The sequence below is a fragment of the Akebia trifoliata genome, chromosome 3, assembly GCF_017979445.1.
Source record: "Akebia trifoliata isolate Shusen 1 chromosome 3, ASM1797944v1, whole genome shotgun sequence".
Lineage (NCBI taxonomy): Eukaryota > Viridiplantae > Streptophyta > Magnoliopsida > Ranunculales > Lardizabalaceae > Akebia > Akebia trifoliata.
Window position 1 is genome coordinate 44,116,738 of NC_141377.1, and position 14,893 is coordinate 44,131,630.

Below are 14,893 nucleotides of genomic sequence, written 5' to 3' on the forward strand. Positions count from 1 at the left end.
CAAAATTATCCATTTTGCCTTCAAAATTCTAAAACATCGTTCAATGACATTCTTAAGTAAAGAATGCATATAGTTAAATAATTATTTATCTATTTTTGACTTCTATTCTCTTCTAAAATCTTATAAATGATATGTTATACCCTGATAAGGTGTGAGGTAGTCTTTCATTAAAGGATATCTAGAATCGACCAACTAATATTTTTTTTTTTAAAAGAAGACAACTATTAAGAAAAATATTTTCAATATTATATTTTATTTTAACTTTAAAAAAACTAACGTGGAGTAGGATGTGGAAATTGTAATGATGGCTTCGCAATAGTGTCGACGAACACGCGAGAATTATTAGTTGATTCCTCTCATCCAGCTATGACATGTGTAAATATCATATCAAATGCATAAGTGGCCATAACATTTTGTGTTATGCCTTGTGTCATCGAAATCTATTTTGATGCAAAAATGAGATATGTGCACTAATGTGTGTCTCATCGATTGTCCAAATACAGTCTTTATATTTACATATTTCAAATATAAATAATTATATTTGACTTTATTAGAAATAACGGTAAATAAAGAAAATCATTAAGAAGATTCTTTGAAATATGATCAATATTTTTCATTGGTTCGTATATACATCAAGACTTCGTTGAGATTAGGAAGAACGATAAAAAACTTTGAAATTTCAATTAATCCTGTAAGAACTACATTAAAATATTTGTTAATGGTATTCAATGAATGCTTAAAATTGGCCTTTAGTATCATATACCTTTTATTATGACCCACGGTATAAATAAACATTGTAACTTGTTCTTGGATCGAAATCTTCTTTTCGTCTTTTATCAGACCCTTCCCTTCTAATATATCACACAAATTTAGGAAAACATGTATTTCTATCCTAAATAAATCATTGCATGTGTTACCTTGTCCATCAATGATGTCACGCACATAATCTGCTCTAGTATAACCAGAATTCCTATGTGATTCCCTATAGATAAATGTGTAACTTATTGTTGTATTGTAACAATGACACTTGTTACCAAAATATTTAACAATAAATCGTCATTTATGGTATTCACGTCATGAACTTTATCGTTACTGGACATATCATCATGGGTGGACGTACTATCATGGATGGAAATATAATCATTGGAATCCATAAGTCTGTATAAATATATAACTACAAATTATATAAATTCAAATTATAACAATCAAATAATATAGATAACAAAATAGACATGTTTAACATTCACCACAAAACAAGTATATTACTCAATTCACGACAAACATAAAAAATAAACGAGTATTATCAATAACATACCACCACAGGGGTGACATAAAATCATAACCATCAATAAAATATGAAAATAAACAAACATCTCGAAACCACACACAAATACTATTTAGAACAATGAACTTGAGCATCCTCCATCTCGCTATCCAACCACCCAACACGGAATTCATTTATTCGTAGTATACACCAAATTTTCCTATATTCTTTCATTATACTAAATAATTTCAGTATAAACTGATAACGATTATTATTAGGGATAATTTATGTTATTGTATCCAACAAATCAATACACTATAATATTACCAGGTAGTATAGGTGGTGGAGGTGGTGAACTATTTGCACTTGTCATCGACGAAACTACTTCAACCAACATAACTGCATTCGTCATTTTTTATTATTTGGAATGGGATTGGAAATCTAGGTTACCTCTAGATCTCTTACGTGATGGTGCAATAAATGTAGGGATATCATTACCATCAAGAGAAATATCGATAGGTAGCTAAGAACCTAATGGTTGAGACTCTGGTGGTTGCATTTATTGAATAAACACATGATCATTATGATTATTATTATCATCCTAAAGCTCATACTCAACTGCTCTAGATGACCTAGTAGATGGACGCGCATTGAGATTAGACTAGCTTGCAACATACTCTTCAGTTGCATAAGTCCCTCAAAATAGTATGTCTAACTCTTCAACATATTCCAATCCCTTATAACGTCATTGTGCGTTAGTTTTATTTTTTCTAAAATGAATAAACTTGTTTTATAAGTTTGAATAGGTAAACGTAATATTTCTATTTGATAATCTAATCGAAAATTACCTTTAATCAAGAGTTTCATTATTCATTGCTCGCCAATACCTTATTGTTAACAGTATCGTAACTCACACCATTACATGCTTTTAGCTTAATTCATCCTAGTGATTTTTATGTTCCTTCTTAGTGTAATTAAAGCCCATCGTTGTTTGGAATTGTTTGATTAAAGATGAATACCCCCTATATTCAATGGAATACTTGGGTTTTTTTCCCCTTTTTAACCAATTTTACGCATACATCAACCCAAATCTTATGAAGATAGGGTGTCCATCTTGTAGAATCAATATTTGACTATGTTACTTTAGGTTCTATTACTTTTTGTCTCGCCATCCGACAACTAGATTATTCATTAAAAAAAAGAAAAAAGTAATGGATAAGGAATAATTAAGAAATCCTAACAAGTCAAAAAATTTGCTGAAACAAATTATCTCTAAAAATGTCAAGAAATCTAGTCCATAAATTCATAAATTACAATCTTCACTTAATTCGAAGGGTAACCCTTACTTCTAATGAGAAAGGAAGGAAACACAATCATATATAAAATTTGCATTAGCCATCAGATTTGATAGTTACGGTAGATCAGATGGTCAGATATCAATATGCACAAATTAATCATTCGATTCGTAACAAAATACACGATTCCATGATTTACGTACCAAAAAGATAATTACACATTTAACCCAATAAAATAAAATTAGTAATTAAAAAAATATTTTATTTAGCATAAAAAAAAGAGAAATATTGATCACGTTGATGGCGTATTCAACAGAGATTGTAATTGATCGATTTTGCTTAATTGGAGATTGTAATCAATTGATTTTAGAGGATCAGAGAGGTGAGATCGTTATGAGGAGGATTAGGGAGGCAACGTCTCGCTATGTCAATCAATAGGTTTCAAGCTTCTGTTCTGAAAATCGAAAGAATGAAAGAGGGTTTTAAGTTAAAATTTTGGTTGAAAATTAAAATTAAGATGGAGGGTATTTTGATAATTACACATAAGTCATTTTTCGGTATTTAGCTTTTCGCAAAAGTCAAATAGAAAAATCGCTCTTGAAAATCAATGATTTTCGGTAAAAGTTATTTTTGGACTTCAGTTAAAATCGACTGGGAGCCAAAAATTTCCAAACAAACATCGTTCATTTTGCGTTTTGAGCTTAAAAGCAAAACAACAGGAAAAATCAGCTCTAGAAGCCCCAACGAACAGGCCCTTCCTCTCTTCGTTCTCTCTTGAGTTTGGTGGCTTGGCTACATAGCTCGAGCAATCCGAATTCCGAAACCCTAAAACCATAACCACATTCATGCATGGATTCCTCACCAGCGTCTCATGCCCCAAGATGAGAAGATCGACAGTCATTATTAATCCAGGTGAGTTCGTTATTTTTCTCAATCCATTCAAGAGGCCCTCTTCTTCTTCTTCTTCTTCGATTGCTCCACTTCCCGAAACCCTAACCCTTGAAACCGAACCAATCGATTTATCATCCCAAGTTCTCTCAATCCTTGCTCGCCCGGGTTGGCAGAAAAACCCCTCTTTGAAGAAATTGGCTCATTCTCTCACCCCAATCCATGTTTCCAAGCTCTTTAATCTCAATCTCGACCCCCAAACAGCCTTAGGGTTCTTCAATTGGATCGGGCAAAGGCCCGGATACAAACACAATGTTCAATCTTATTCATCTCTGTTGAATCTCCTCATTCGTGCTCGATTACTTGGTGTCGCTGAAAATGTTAGAATTTCGATGATTAAGTTGTGTGATTCCGTCGAAGAGATGCGATTTGTATTAGAAGTGATGAGGAAGATGAATCAGGATGGTGACCATAAATTTAAGCTCACTCTTAAATGCTACAATTTTCTATTAATGTCATTAGCAAGATTTCTTATGATCGATGAAATGAAGTCTGTTTATTTAGAGATTTTGGATGATAAGATCCCTCCAAATATATACACGTTCAACACTATGATCAATGTGTTCTGCAAGGTTGGGAATGTCATCGAGGCTGGATTATATTTGAGTAAGATATCACAAGCGGGTTTGAATCCGGACACCTTTACATACACTTCTATGATCTTGGGTCATTGTAGGAGAAAAGATTTAGATGGTGCTTCTAGGGTTTTCCAGCTTATGCCACAAAATGGTTGTCGTAGAAATGCAGCCTCATACACCACATTGATTCATGGGCTTTGTGAAGCTCGACGGGTTGATGAAGCTCTAACATTGTTTTCACAAATGTCTGATGATAAATGCCATCCAAGCGTCCGTACTTATACAGTTCTAATATCGGCACTTTGTGAATCGGGTAGGAAATTGGAAGCATTAAGTTTGTATCGAGAGATGGGAGAGAATGGTTGCGAGCCAAATGTACACACTTATACTGTACTCATTGATAGTATGTGTAAAGAGAATAAGCTTGAAGATGCAAGTAGGATTTTAAATGAGATGTCCGAGAAAGGTTTGGTCCCTAATGTGGTAACCTACAATGCTCTCATTGATGGTTATTGCAAGGATGGAAAGGTCGATGCTGCATTTGAAATTTTGAATTTGATGTCGTCAAATGGTTGTGAGCCAAACACTCGCACATACAATGAGTTGATATTTGGGCTTTGTAAGGAGAAAAAGGTGCATAAGGCGATGGCATTGTTTGGTAAGATGCTTGAGTGCGGTCTGTCTCCAAGTCTCGTCACGTATAACTCCTTAATTCATGGACAGTGTAAGGAGAGTAATTTAGATAGTGCTTTTAGGTTGCTGAATTTGATGATCAAGAATGGTTTGGTCCCTGATCAATGGACTTACTCCATGTTAATAGATTCCCTTTGTAAGGAAGGGAAGGTAGAAGATGCCCTTGGATTGTTCAATTCTCTCACGGAGAAAGAAATAAAGGCAAATGAAGTTATATATACGGCATTAATTGATGGGTACTGCAAAGTTGGGAAGGTCGAGTTTGCCCATTCTTTGCTTGAGAAAATGCTTGCTGAAAATTGCTTGCCGAACTCACATACTTATAATGTGTTGATAGATGGGTTGTGCAAAGAAAAGAAAATGCATGAAGCATCGCTGTTGCTAGACAAGATGGTGGAGATAGGGTTAAAGCCTACAATTGTAACTTATACTATTCTCATCAATGAGATGTTGAAAGAAGGTCAATCTAACCATGCTCATAGGGTGTTTGAGCAAATGGTTTCCATGGGTCTTCAGCCTGATGTTTGTACTTACACAACATTTATCTGTACATATTGCTCCCAAGGAAATTTAGAAGAAGCAGAAGATGTTATGCTCAAAATGACAAAAGAAGGAATTGTACCAGATTTTGTGACGTACACTGCATTGATTGATGGTTATGGAAATCTGGGATCAATTGGTTGTGCTTTCAATGTTCTCAAGCGGATGTTTGATGCTGGATGCAAACCTTCTCATGTTACGTATTCCATTTTAATCAAGCATCTCTTAAATCAAAAGTGGGATAGGGAAAGAAGCAACACTATAAGTCTTGATTTGGCTGCAAATAGCACTTCTATTGCTGATGTATGGAAAAAACTTGATACAGAGACTGCGTTGAAGTTCTTGGAGAAAATGGATGAACATGGTTGCATACCTGATGTCAACACTTATGGTGCCCTCATTGCAGGACTTTGCAATGAGGGCCGGTTGGTCGAAGCCCAGAGTTTGGCCCATCACATGAGTGAACAAGAATTACTTCCTAATGAAGATATTTTTACCTCTCTCGTCAATTGTTGCTGCAAGTTGGGAATGTACGGTGAAGCATCGACCCTGATGGATATGATGGTTGAACGTGGTTATCAACCACATTTAGAATCCTGCAAGATACTTGTTTGTGGGTTATGTGATGAAGGGGACATTGAGAAAGCTAAAACGGTTTTCTGTAGTCTTCTTCAGTTCGGGTATAATTTTGATGAAGTAACTTGGAAAATTCTCATTGATGGTTTACTTAAGAGAGGTCTTGATCTTAGATGCTCTGAACTGTTAGACGTCATGGAGGAAAAGGGCTGCCAGCCTAACAGTTATACATATTCAATGTTATTGGGGCATAAATGATTATTTTCGATAAGTATCTTCCTCTTTTGTTGTGGCCAAGTTGACAGCGGAGTGGACTTTGAAGATGGATTCTTTTGGCACAACGAAACAAGGATTCAAATTTTTTTTTTTTTGGAAAAATAGTGTCCACATGTCAATAATGGGGAAATTGCTTGGAGTTAAAAGGGAGGCACTCTCCAATCATGGAGTTTCAGAGGGCTGATTGTAACATTGGCACAATACCGAGGAAGAAGTTTAATAATCAACAACAGGCAAGTGACACTTTACCTACTCAAATAGTGTTCTCACATTTCACGGTTTTATCTGCTTGAAGAGTAGTGCATGTTAATTCTTCAATAACCATTTTCTACAAATTCAATTCTGCCCATTATTTTCTAGATCTAGAAAACTATTTTACAAACTTTGTACTCAATTCTTTTTTGTTTGTCATGAATCTCATAGGTTGTATGATCTGTTATTTTACGACATAAAATGTAAACATTTGAGCTGGCTTATATATCCTTTTCAGGAAAACTTAAGCTGGGCTTCATCTTATACAAAATATATACATAGTTAACCTTAGTTGACCCATAAGCTTGTGAAGCAACATGTCTACATGTGGTTATATACTAGTGAGCTGTGATCAGCAACATAAGTGCCAAATTGAATTCCTATGTCCCTTATGGAATTAGGTAGCATTTGTGGTATTATATTAAAATTTGATTCAGCTGTGTTCCACAGTTGAGGAACATGCTCCATGAACGGTTTCAAATAGTTATCTATAAGTGCAGAATTGGTTCTTGAAAGTCAGGTAACAATAGTGGGAAGTTTATTACATTATATGATCTATTTAAGATTTTTGTTCTTGTTAAGTTGTTATTATTTTACTGTAACTAATTTAATCAATAGTTGCATCAAACTGATTGTCTTTTATTTTTTACCCATAATATGTGGTTTGGACAATAGATAATCCATTGGATTGGCAAAATGTTTCGGTTTTTCTTCTGACCAAAACATTGCCTCGAGACAAGAGTTTAAACTTTGGTTGCAATCAATGTCAAAAACACTCCAAGGCATTTTTTTAGATAGGTCTCTTGGCAAAATGTTTGACTAGTTTGTTTGCTCTCCTACAAACATGCTGGAAGTAGGTTTCATGTGCTGAGATCCTCCTTTTAAATTGCAATATTATAGTGCACTGATAAAAAAAAAATTTGCAATATTATAGTGCATTTATTGATTTATCTTGCTTAGTCTGCCAACCTGCATAATCTGTTTTCCTGATAATTTTTGTATACTACACAGTGTGATTCCCATCAATGCCCTGTGGAATGGATGCTTATGTTTCAATTTTCTTTCTGGTGTTATGAATAAAGACATATTATTACTATAACTTGGAAGCATCTGATTGAGGTAATGGAACTTCTTATGAAAGAATTGAGTTTCCTACTTCATACAAAATTACACTGAACACTGCATTGTGCATATTGGCTATTTTACTCTTTTTTTCACCTATCCAGTCTATTGTGATGTAAATCTAATTTTTTAATGGTGGAACATTTTTATTCACTAATGTAATCCATAAACAACTCTAGATTGACAGTCAGTGAATGAAGGAGTGACTATTGGCAGTGAAACATCTCCAGATTGACAGAGAGTGATGCACACCCAGTTACTTGAGGCTTTTCGTCTAGGTCATCTCTGTGATGTGTCAATTCTTTGGTCATGTAGTTCATGTCCACCTTTTCTAAATCATTGTGTGTGAGGTGTGCCTCACATGCATGTGCTGGTATAGAAATTTTAGATTTTTGTTTGTAAACAATTTTTGTCCTTATGAAGATTTATGTTTTTCCCATTGTTTAAAATATCCTTTTATTTCTTTTTCTTCTGTCATTCACTTATCGGCATTCTCGTACCCCATGCATAATGCTTCTTCAGTTACTTCTCATGGCTTCGGCCATTGAAGCACCTCACCCCATGCTTCGCATTTAAGTTATTGATAGCCCCATCTCTGGATTCTCATACTATTAGAAATTTATGGTACGAGTTGTAAGTCTAAATCTCCCTTCAGTGGGCTATCTTCTAACTTTGAACTTCACTAAAGGATGCATAAGTGTTCTAGATTGCTATCAAATTGTGGTCTTCAGAGGGACAACGAACTCGAAAGAGAGAACATGAGACTTGAATCAAAAGCGTGGCACAATGAGATTTCTAGCAGACATTACTTGTTCGACAAGGTTGAATTTCTCCCAGCCAGGGAAGAATGATACATTCCAATTTAATTAGGACTTTAAAGACATGTAGGAGTTCATGATTGGATTACTTTATTTGGGTAAATTCTAGCATGTTAGGTTGTCTTATTTCTGAAAGTTTGGTCCCAGTTATGTTTCCAAATTGAGTGAAATAGGTGTCTCTCAGTTTACAACGTTAGGTGGAGCCTTTGTGTCTTGCAGTCTCTTTGATAGATAAAAGAATTTATTAAACTAGAAGAAAATATAAAAGAGAGGATGTCGAGAGACCTACAAAATACAACGAGAAAAAAAAGAAATGGACCACACGCCAAAGTTACAATTGACAAACTAATTCTCACCTAAAAGAAAAATATTCAAAGAAGGTTCCTTTAAAGAAAGTATCATTAGACAGAACCTTTGGACCACAAATTGCACTAGGAAGAAACGACGACGATGATTGGTCCAGAGAGTGGTAGAATGATTTGATTGAAAATGTCTTGCATTGGCTGATAAACAAATCCAACAGTCTTCCTCAAAGGACAGATTGGAATACTCGAGGTCTGATTGTTAATGCTAGTGATAGGCTCGACTTCTTATCGATTATTAAGACCTCTTGTGAATCAAGAATCCCAAGCCAAATCCTTCCCAGATTGAATCACGAACTCTCTTTTGAAGAAATAGGGTATAGCATGGGGAATTGATCTTTGGCATCGTCGATGTGAAGGGGGAAGATTTGATCCCAGGTCTGTGCTCTGGCAAATTCAGTTTCTGTTTTAGATTGCCATCCTCACTTCCTACCGGTTGTCCACGGAATTGTATACCCAGAACCAATTATTGGAATCAGAGCCATTGTCCAACATTATATTTGGATTGAAGTTGTGGTTCAGTTATGGTTCAGTTTTTGTTCTGTAGAATTGTCCCACATGAATTACAAAGGAGAGGTACATAAAAAAGTGTTCTGTTCTTTAGTTTTCTTCTTTTTTCCATCTTAAGATCTGGACTAGCTTACAATGTGTTTTAATTATTCTGGTTTTTCTTGTGCTGTTAATGGGAGACTGCTTTCAACTCAGTAATTGATATTTTGGTTGACAGGAGGTTTTCTGGCCACAATTTCTGAAGTAAAAGATTCAGTTGTCGCATCTTATGAAAGTGCGGTGACTAGGCCAATGTTCTCCCATCTTTCTGCTGCCCTCTGTCCTCTTCCTGTACCACTGCCTTTTCCCAAATTTTTTGGGCACCTTGTAGGGCAACACTGGGATCTGTTAGGCAACCCAATTCCAGGGTCCCAATCAAGAAGGGCTCGCTTGAAGTTCATTCCATCCCCATGGCATCAAGACTTTGTTCTAGCACTGCTGTTTTGCCATTTATAGAGAAACGGTTGGGAAACCTTCGAAGGTTTGGGATTGAGAGAGGAACACCAGGTGCTGAGTTACTTCGAAGCTCGGGTTTGGAAAAAGATGATGTGCAGGACATGGGGGAGTCATTGTCTAAGATGCTTATGGCATTGAATCCTCATTCTCAAGTGTCCTCTGATTCAGATCAAGATTCTCAGAGTGTACAACCATTCCCTGTTCACATCTTTTCTACAGAATGCAATATAAGAAACTAATTCCAATCAGAATTTTTTGTGAACATTATCAAAACAGATGGAGCTTCCACTATTCTTTTGTTCACATTTCACTCAACATTGATTTTTGGACCTTTTAAGAATGCCTTTTTATCAATTATTAAAAAAATGCAAAACAGACTTCATTTCTACATATTATAATTTAGAAAGATGAGGAGGCAATTGCGAGATTGTTGGACCTCTTAGATGATGCATACAGGGTTTTCTGCTAATCCATGGAGCTTTCCACTATCGTTTTCATCATCAATTATATTGCATGTCATTAGGATTTGGGATACATAACAGGCTCATGGGATCCCCCATCAAGACGAATCTAGAACTTATTTTTGGGCGAGGAATAACTCACTATGGATAACATCAGAAAAAATCTGCTCGATCTGAGACTTCCAGATCTGAAGTCCAGAATACTTGCAACTCATTAATGATAGGTTAGAAGTTTCATGATAGATGCGACTTTTTATGAGAATCTCATTATGGAGATAAATCAGCAGGAATCAACCCTAGAGAAGAAAAATAGAGATCACAAGCAGAGGGTAATATTGCTATGGCTATCATTGTAATCTTTTAAATATAATAGGATCGAAAATGGAGGTTTCCAAGCAAAGAACAATACAATTGAGCAGATATTACAAAACTATGTTGGAAATCACTTCTTTATCAACATTTTTGCACAGTAACTATCTTACAAATAAAGCACCATGATCTACTGGTGATGGAGCAATAGTTGGCAACAATTCTCTGAGCTTTGTATTCCGTCAATAACTACAATCATGTATAGTCGAAAAAATAAAGGTAGAGCTCTCTTCCTTGAAGTGCAAGTGTTATGGCCCTCTTGTTGCTTCTTTTGGAACCACAGATCAATTCCTATTCCTTGTATTTCCACGTGGACACACGAGATTGGGAACTTCCATGTTCCAGATGCCCTCCTGCAGCCATATTGGAGTCATACAGTTGGAGCTGTCTTGTAACCCATGGAGGATCTGTTGGACTCAACCACAAGGCTTCACAAGTATCCTTGTGACGAAAATCTGGTTGCCTTGGATTGACCTTGTCTCGCCTGTTGTCCCACCATTCATATGGGTTCACAAAGAACACCTGCCATAAGTGCATCCGATCCTTCTTCTCATCCTGATCTGTAAAAATGATGATTTTTATGAAATAAAAATAAGTAAAAAAACTCTCTCAAGAAAGTAAATAGTTATTGAGATCAACAAAAGTATTTCTTCCTTAGTTTTCTTATTTGTAATGTTATTGAATTGATAATTCATGAATTTGCAAGTATCAATCATCAACCTCCACATAACATAGGCAGTATCAGACGTAACAATCTGATTGATGCAAATCTTAATCCTGACCAACCTAACAGAATTTTTTTTCCAACAAGTAGGATAATAGATAGGATTTGAATTACAGGATTAACAGTTGTCCTTACATTATGCTAAAATATCTAGAAACTACAGTCCTAGATCCTGCATGGAAGTCTAGAAAACTGTTCCTAGTAAATTTTTTCTAGGATTCACAAAGCCTTAAATAAAATATATTATATGGAACTAGTTTGAAATTGAATCAGGCAGTTCAAATTGGTCACAGTACTAGTCAACTAGAACCACCTCAGATATATTCCTTAAACCAATCCAATATGGTTAAACTTATTTCTCTAAGCCATGACAAACTCCAACTGATCATATTTAGCATTGAATCTTATGGGAAAATATATTAACTAGACAAATGGGAAAAATGACCACATAAGTATTCCAACCCTGGCACATGGACCAGCCAACATAAACGCTACATAATTCCAGGAGCAAAGAAGGAAGGTAATTTCCCTGTAACATAAGACTCTCAAGAATGTGAACAAAAAACTTACAAGAAATTGGAATTGTTCCCTCTTCTTTCAGTACTGATTGCTCAGATTTCTGACTATTTGAAATTCCTTTCCACAGCAGTGCAGTTTATGCTGCTGCGCTACATTCGATATCTCTTCAATTCCGAATGGGACAGCTTGGGCCTACTGTAGACTCACAGTATATTATTGGTGCTGTGGATGTTAATGGGGTTGCAAGTATGCTAACAGGTCAAGGTAAGCAAAATACGGCGGGCATTTTGGATGTACAATGCCAGTGCCTACTTTGACATGAGCTATCATAAATAGTGAGATCATAGAAGTTTTAAAGCTTCTTTAATCCAGGTGTACAAAACCAACGATCTTTCCAAGGAAGTTTGCATTCCTTGACGCCAGAAATTGCAGAGGATGTGGAAGACTTGCAAGCAATTGAAACCATGACTATTCATGGAGCTCTTGGTTCAGGTATGCTCTATAATTATTTGTTTATTTTTTTTTATAAGTTGGTATTCTTTATAATATTTTCATTTAGTAGTAGTATTTATTTTTCTTTCTTGAATTTCCTTGTGCTGACATCCTAAGCTATGTATGTATTGATGCTCCTTAAAACAATTACCATGTGAGCATGTGGCTACTACATAGCCTCTTTTCTTATGTTAAGTCGTGATATGATATTATATAATAGAAAAGAGGATGCTAAGGGCTTACAGTATACACCCTTTTCCCAATGAATCGGTGAACTCATGCTGATTGGTCCCGACTGGGGATCGAACATCAAATTATGTGACATCATTAACATGGACCCAAAGGATGCCTTACAAAACAAGCTTCTAGCAACGAAAAATCCCAAAAATATAACTTTGTTCTCTTTTTGTATTAGAAAGATTCTCAGTAAAAACTGTGGGGAGTATGTGTTACAACAAATCATTGAGCGTGACATCTAAAACGTGCGATAGTCAAAATAGTGAAGAAGAAGCCGGACTTGAATGTAAGGGAAAAGATATTGATTCTCATCCATTCCACAGGGCATTGAGTGATTCATCAACCCCAACTAGACAGGTGAAACAAGAGGATGCCCTCTTCAAAGCTCTGTTGGATTTTGCTGAGGCCAAGTCTTCATTTGCCTCCAAAACTGGTTACTAATATATCATTTTGAGTGGTAACTTGGGTAGGTAGTGTGGACAGTTTGTGTTTTTTTTTTTTTTTACTAGTGTTCATGGTTGTTAGTCTGTCACTACAGTAAATAACAAGACTTGTTGCTACTTGAATAAAATTTGGTGGAATATTATTAGTGCAGATTGGTTCCCAAGATTTTGGAGGATCTAGGTTGCCTTCTCTATATTTGTCTATGGTGTTTCTCTTAAGAGTGATACTTTATTCATCCAATATATATTATAATTTTGTTAAAATTTTTTTATTTATATATACTGAAATTGAGTGTGTGTTTGGTAACACTTCTGAAGTCTGAATGGAGGTGACCCACCTTTAAAATTCAGATTATAGAAGCTTTATTTCCATTTGTTTTGATTCAGATTTCAAACTTCAAAACTAAAGTTCAGAAGTTTTAAACCAGTGATGGAGGGATGCTGGATGAAATTTCTGAAATCTGATTTTTTTATATTCTTAAAATACCTTCCTCAAAATCTTTATTTCTATAATTTATCCTTTCTTTATACGAACCCTAAAACCCTTATTTTTAACTTTTTTTATCTCTCCTTTCTTTTCTACCTTTGTATTGTCAAGGTTTCTCCCCTTTCTCTCGTTTTGTGTTCGAAAACCCTATATTTTTATACGAACCCTAAAATCATATATTTTTCAACTAGAAAATTATTGATTGTTTATTGTTTAAGTATTACTTTGTTAACATATAATTTCTCAAGTATAAATTCAATTTGAAAACAATATTTTTGGGGTGTTTGATTTGTTAGAAATTGAAATTAAATTTGTGGATAGTTTCATTATGCATAAGAAGTTATGTTTTTCGGTTAATAATTTATTAGAATTACAAAAGGGTAATATTGTCAAAATGACCATTATGTATTAAAATTCTACTTGTAACCAGAACCTTTTAAAAATGATAAACAAACAACTTTTTCAAAATAAGATTTCAGATTTTAAAACTTCAAACTTCTGAAGTGTTACCAAACATAGCTTGAATCTCTCATCTTTGGAAAATTGGAAGTTAAGAAAATTTTCTTCCTTGGATTCCAATTCTATTACAGGGCTTTAAGAATAAATTCTCAGCATTTTTCGTTTTATATTTAAATCAGATGGTTCGTACTCTATGGCTTCTCCAACTGTTGAATGCTTGCAGGAAAAAAAAATTAGGTTATCAGTCAGCCATGAACTTGCAAGGTGAAAGACCAAAACAGTCATGAATCTTGCCAAAATTACTGGATCAGTCTTGTTTTTTAAAAAATATTTATCAAAAGGCCATATCAAATACCCGTTTTTGGAATTAGATAGATGGTAATTTTTGACGAAAATGGTTTTCTGCCAGATGTTATTTTGGTTAATTACCTCCATGGCCCTAAGGTGCATGATCTTTTAGTATATAGTATTCTCAGGAAGATTATAAAAGTAATTTAGCAAATGCGCTGGTTAATTAATTTTGGCTGTTTTGGTAAAACGCCCAATCTGTTGTCAACCCCATTTGCCTTTCAATTTCTAGTGCATTCTTTCTATGGTATAGATCTAGGCCCAGTTCCTTCGGCCTTCGTATTTTTGACTAAAACATGGTTCCAATGTAAATCACCCTTAAAAGGCTAAAAGCTTAGAGTCCGACTGGCCTTACTAAGGTGGTAAAGATTTCTTTGGGCTCACCGATCAATGCTTCAGGGTTGTGGGGGTCCACAAAAGGGTTTTTTGCATTGTTGAATTTCAATTTTAAGTTTGAAAGTTTGTGGAAGTTAAGTAGCGGTCCATTTTCAGTACCTTAGATCAAATTCAAAATAAATTATTTTTTAAATTATCATTTTTTTTTTGGATATAAGTCTTTCCAAGAAATTTAGAGGGCTTTGTGTTGGATTGCTGATGTAGTAATCCATTTGAGCAAAATGACCTT

At 35.0% G+C, this 14,893-nt stretch overlaps 1 protein-coding gene across 8 annotated transcripts; it reads left to right on the plus strand.

Moving 5' to 3' along the window:
• The first annotated feature begins 3,248 nt into the window (after positions 1 to 3,248).
• LOC147407216 (Pentatricopeptide repeat (PPR) superfamily protein) lies at positions 3,249 to 13,115 on the plus strand. 8 transcript variants are annotated; one of them, XM_086435667.1, is made up of 5 exons: positions 3,249 to 6,403; positions 7,434 to 7,541; positions 11,930 to 12,066; positions 12,175 to 12,294; positions 12,710 to 13,115. In XM_086435667.1, the coding sequence occupies exon 1, from the start codon at positions 3,405 to 3,407 to the stop codon at positions 6,150 to 6,152; it is 2,748 nt and encodes a 915-aa protein (XP_086291793.1). In that variant the 5' UTR covers positions 3,249 to 3,404; the 3' UTR covers positions 6,153 to 6,403; positions 7,434 to 7,541; positions 11,930 to 12,066; positions 12,175 to 12,294; positions 12,710 to 13,115. The 8 variants fall into 8 exon arrangements, with proteins under 8 accessions (XP_086291793.1, XP_086291792.1, XP_086291794.1 ...); XM_086435666.1 differs by having other exon boundaries at positions 12,714 to 13,115; XM_086435668.1 differs by having other exon boundaries at positions 12,855 to 13,115.
• The last annotated feature ends 1,778 nt before the right edge of the window (positions 13,116 to 14,893 follow it).

Coding starts and splice junctions, on each gene's coding strand:
- LOC147407216 (XM_086435667.1), top strand. CDS start 3,405: ATGCATGGATTCCTCACCAGCGTCTCATGCCCCAAGATGAGAAGATCG.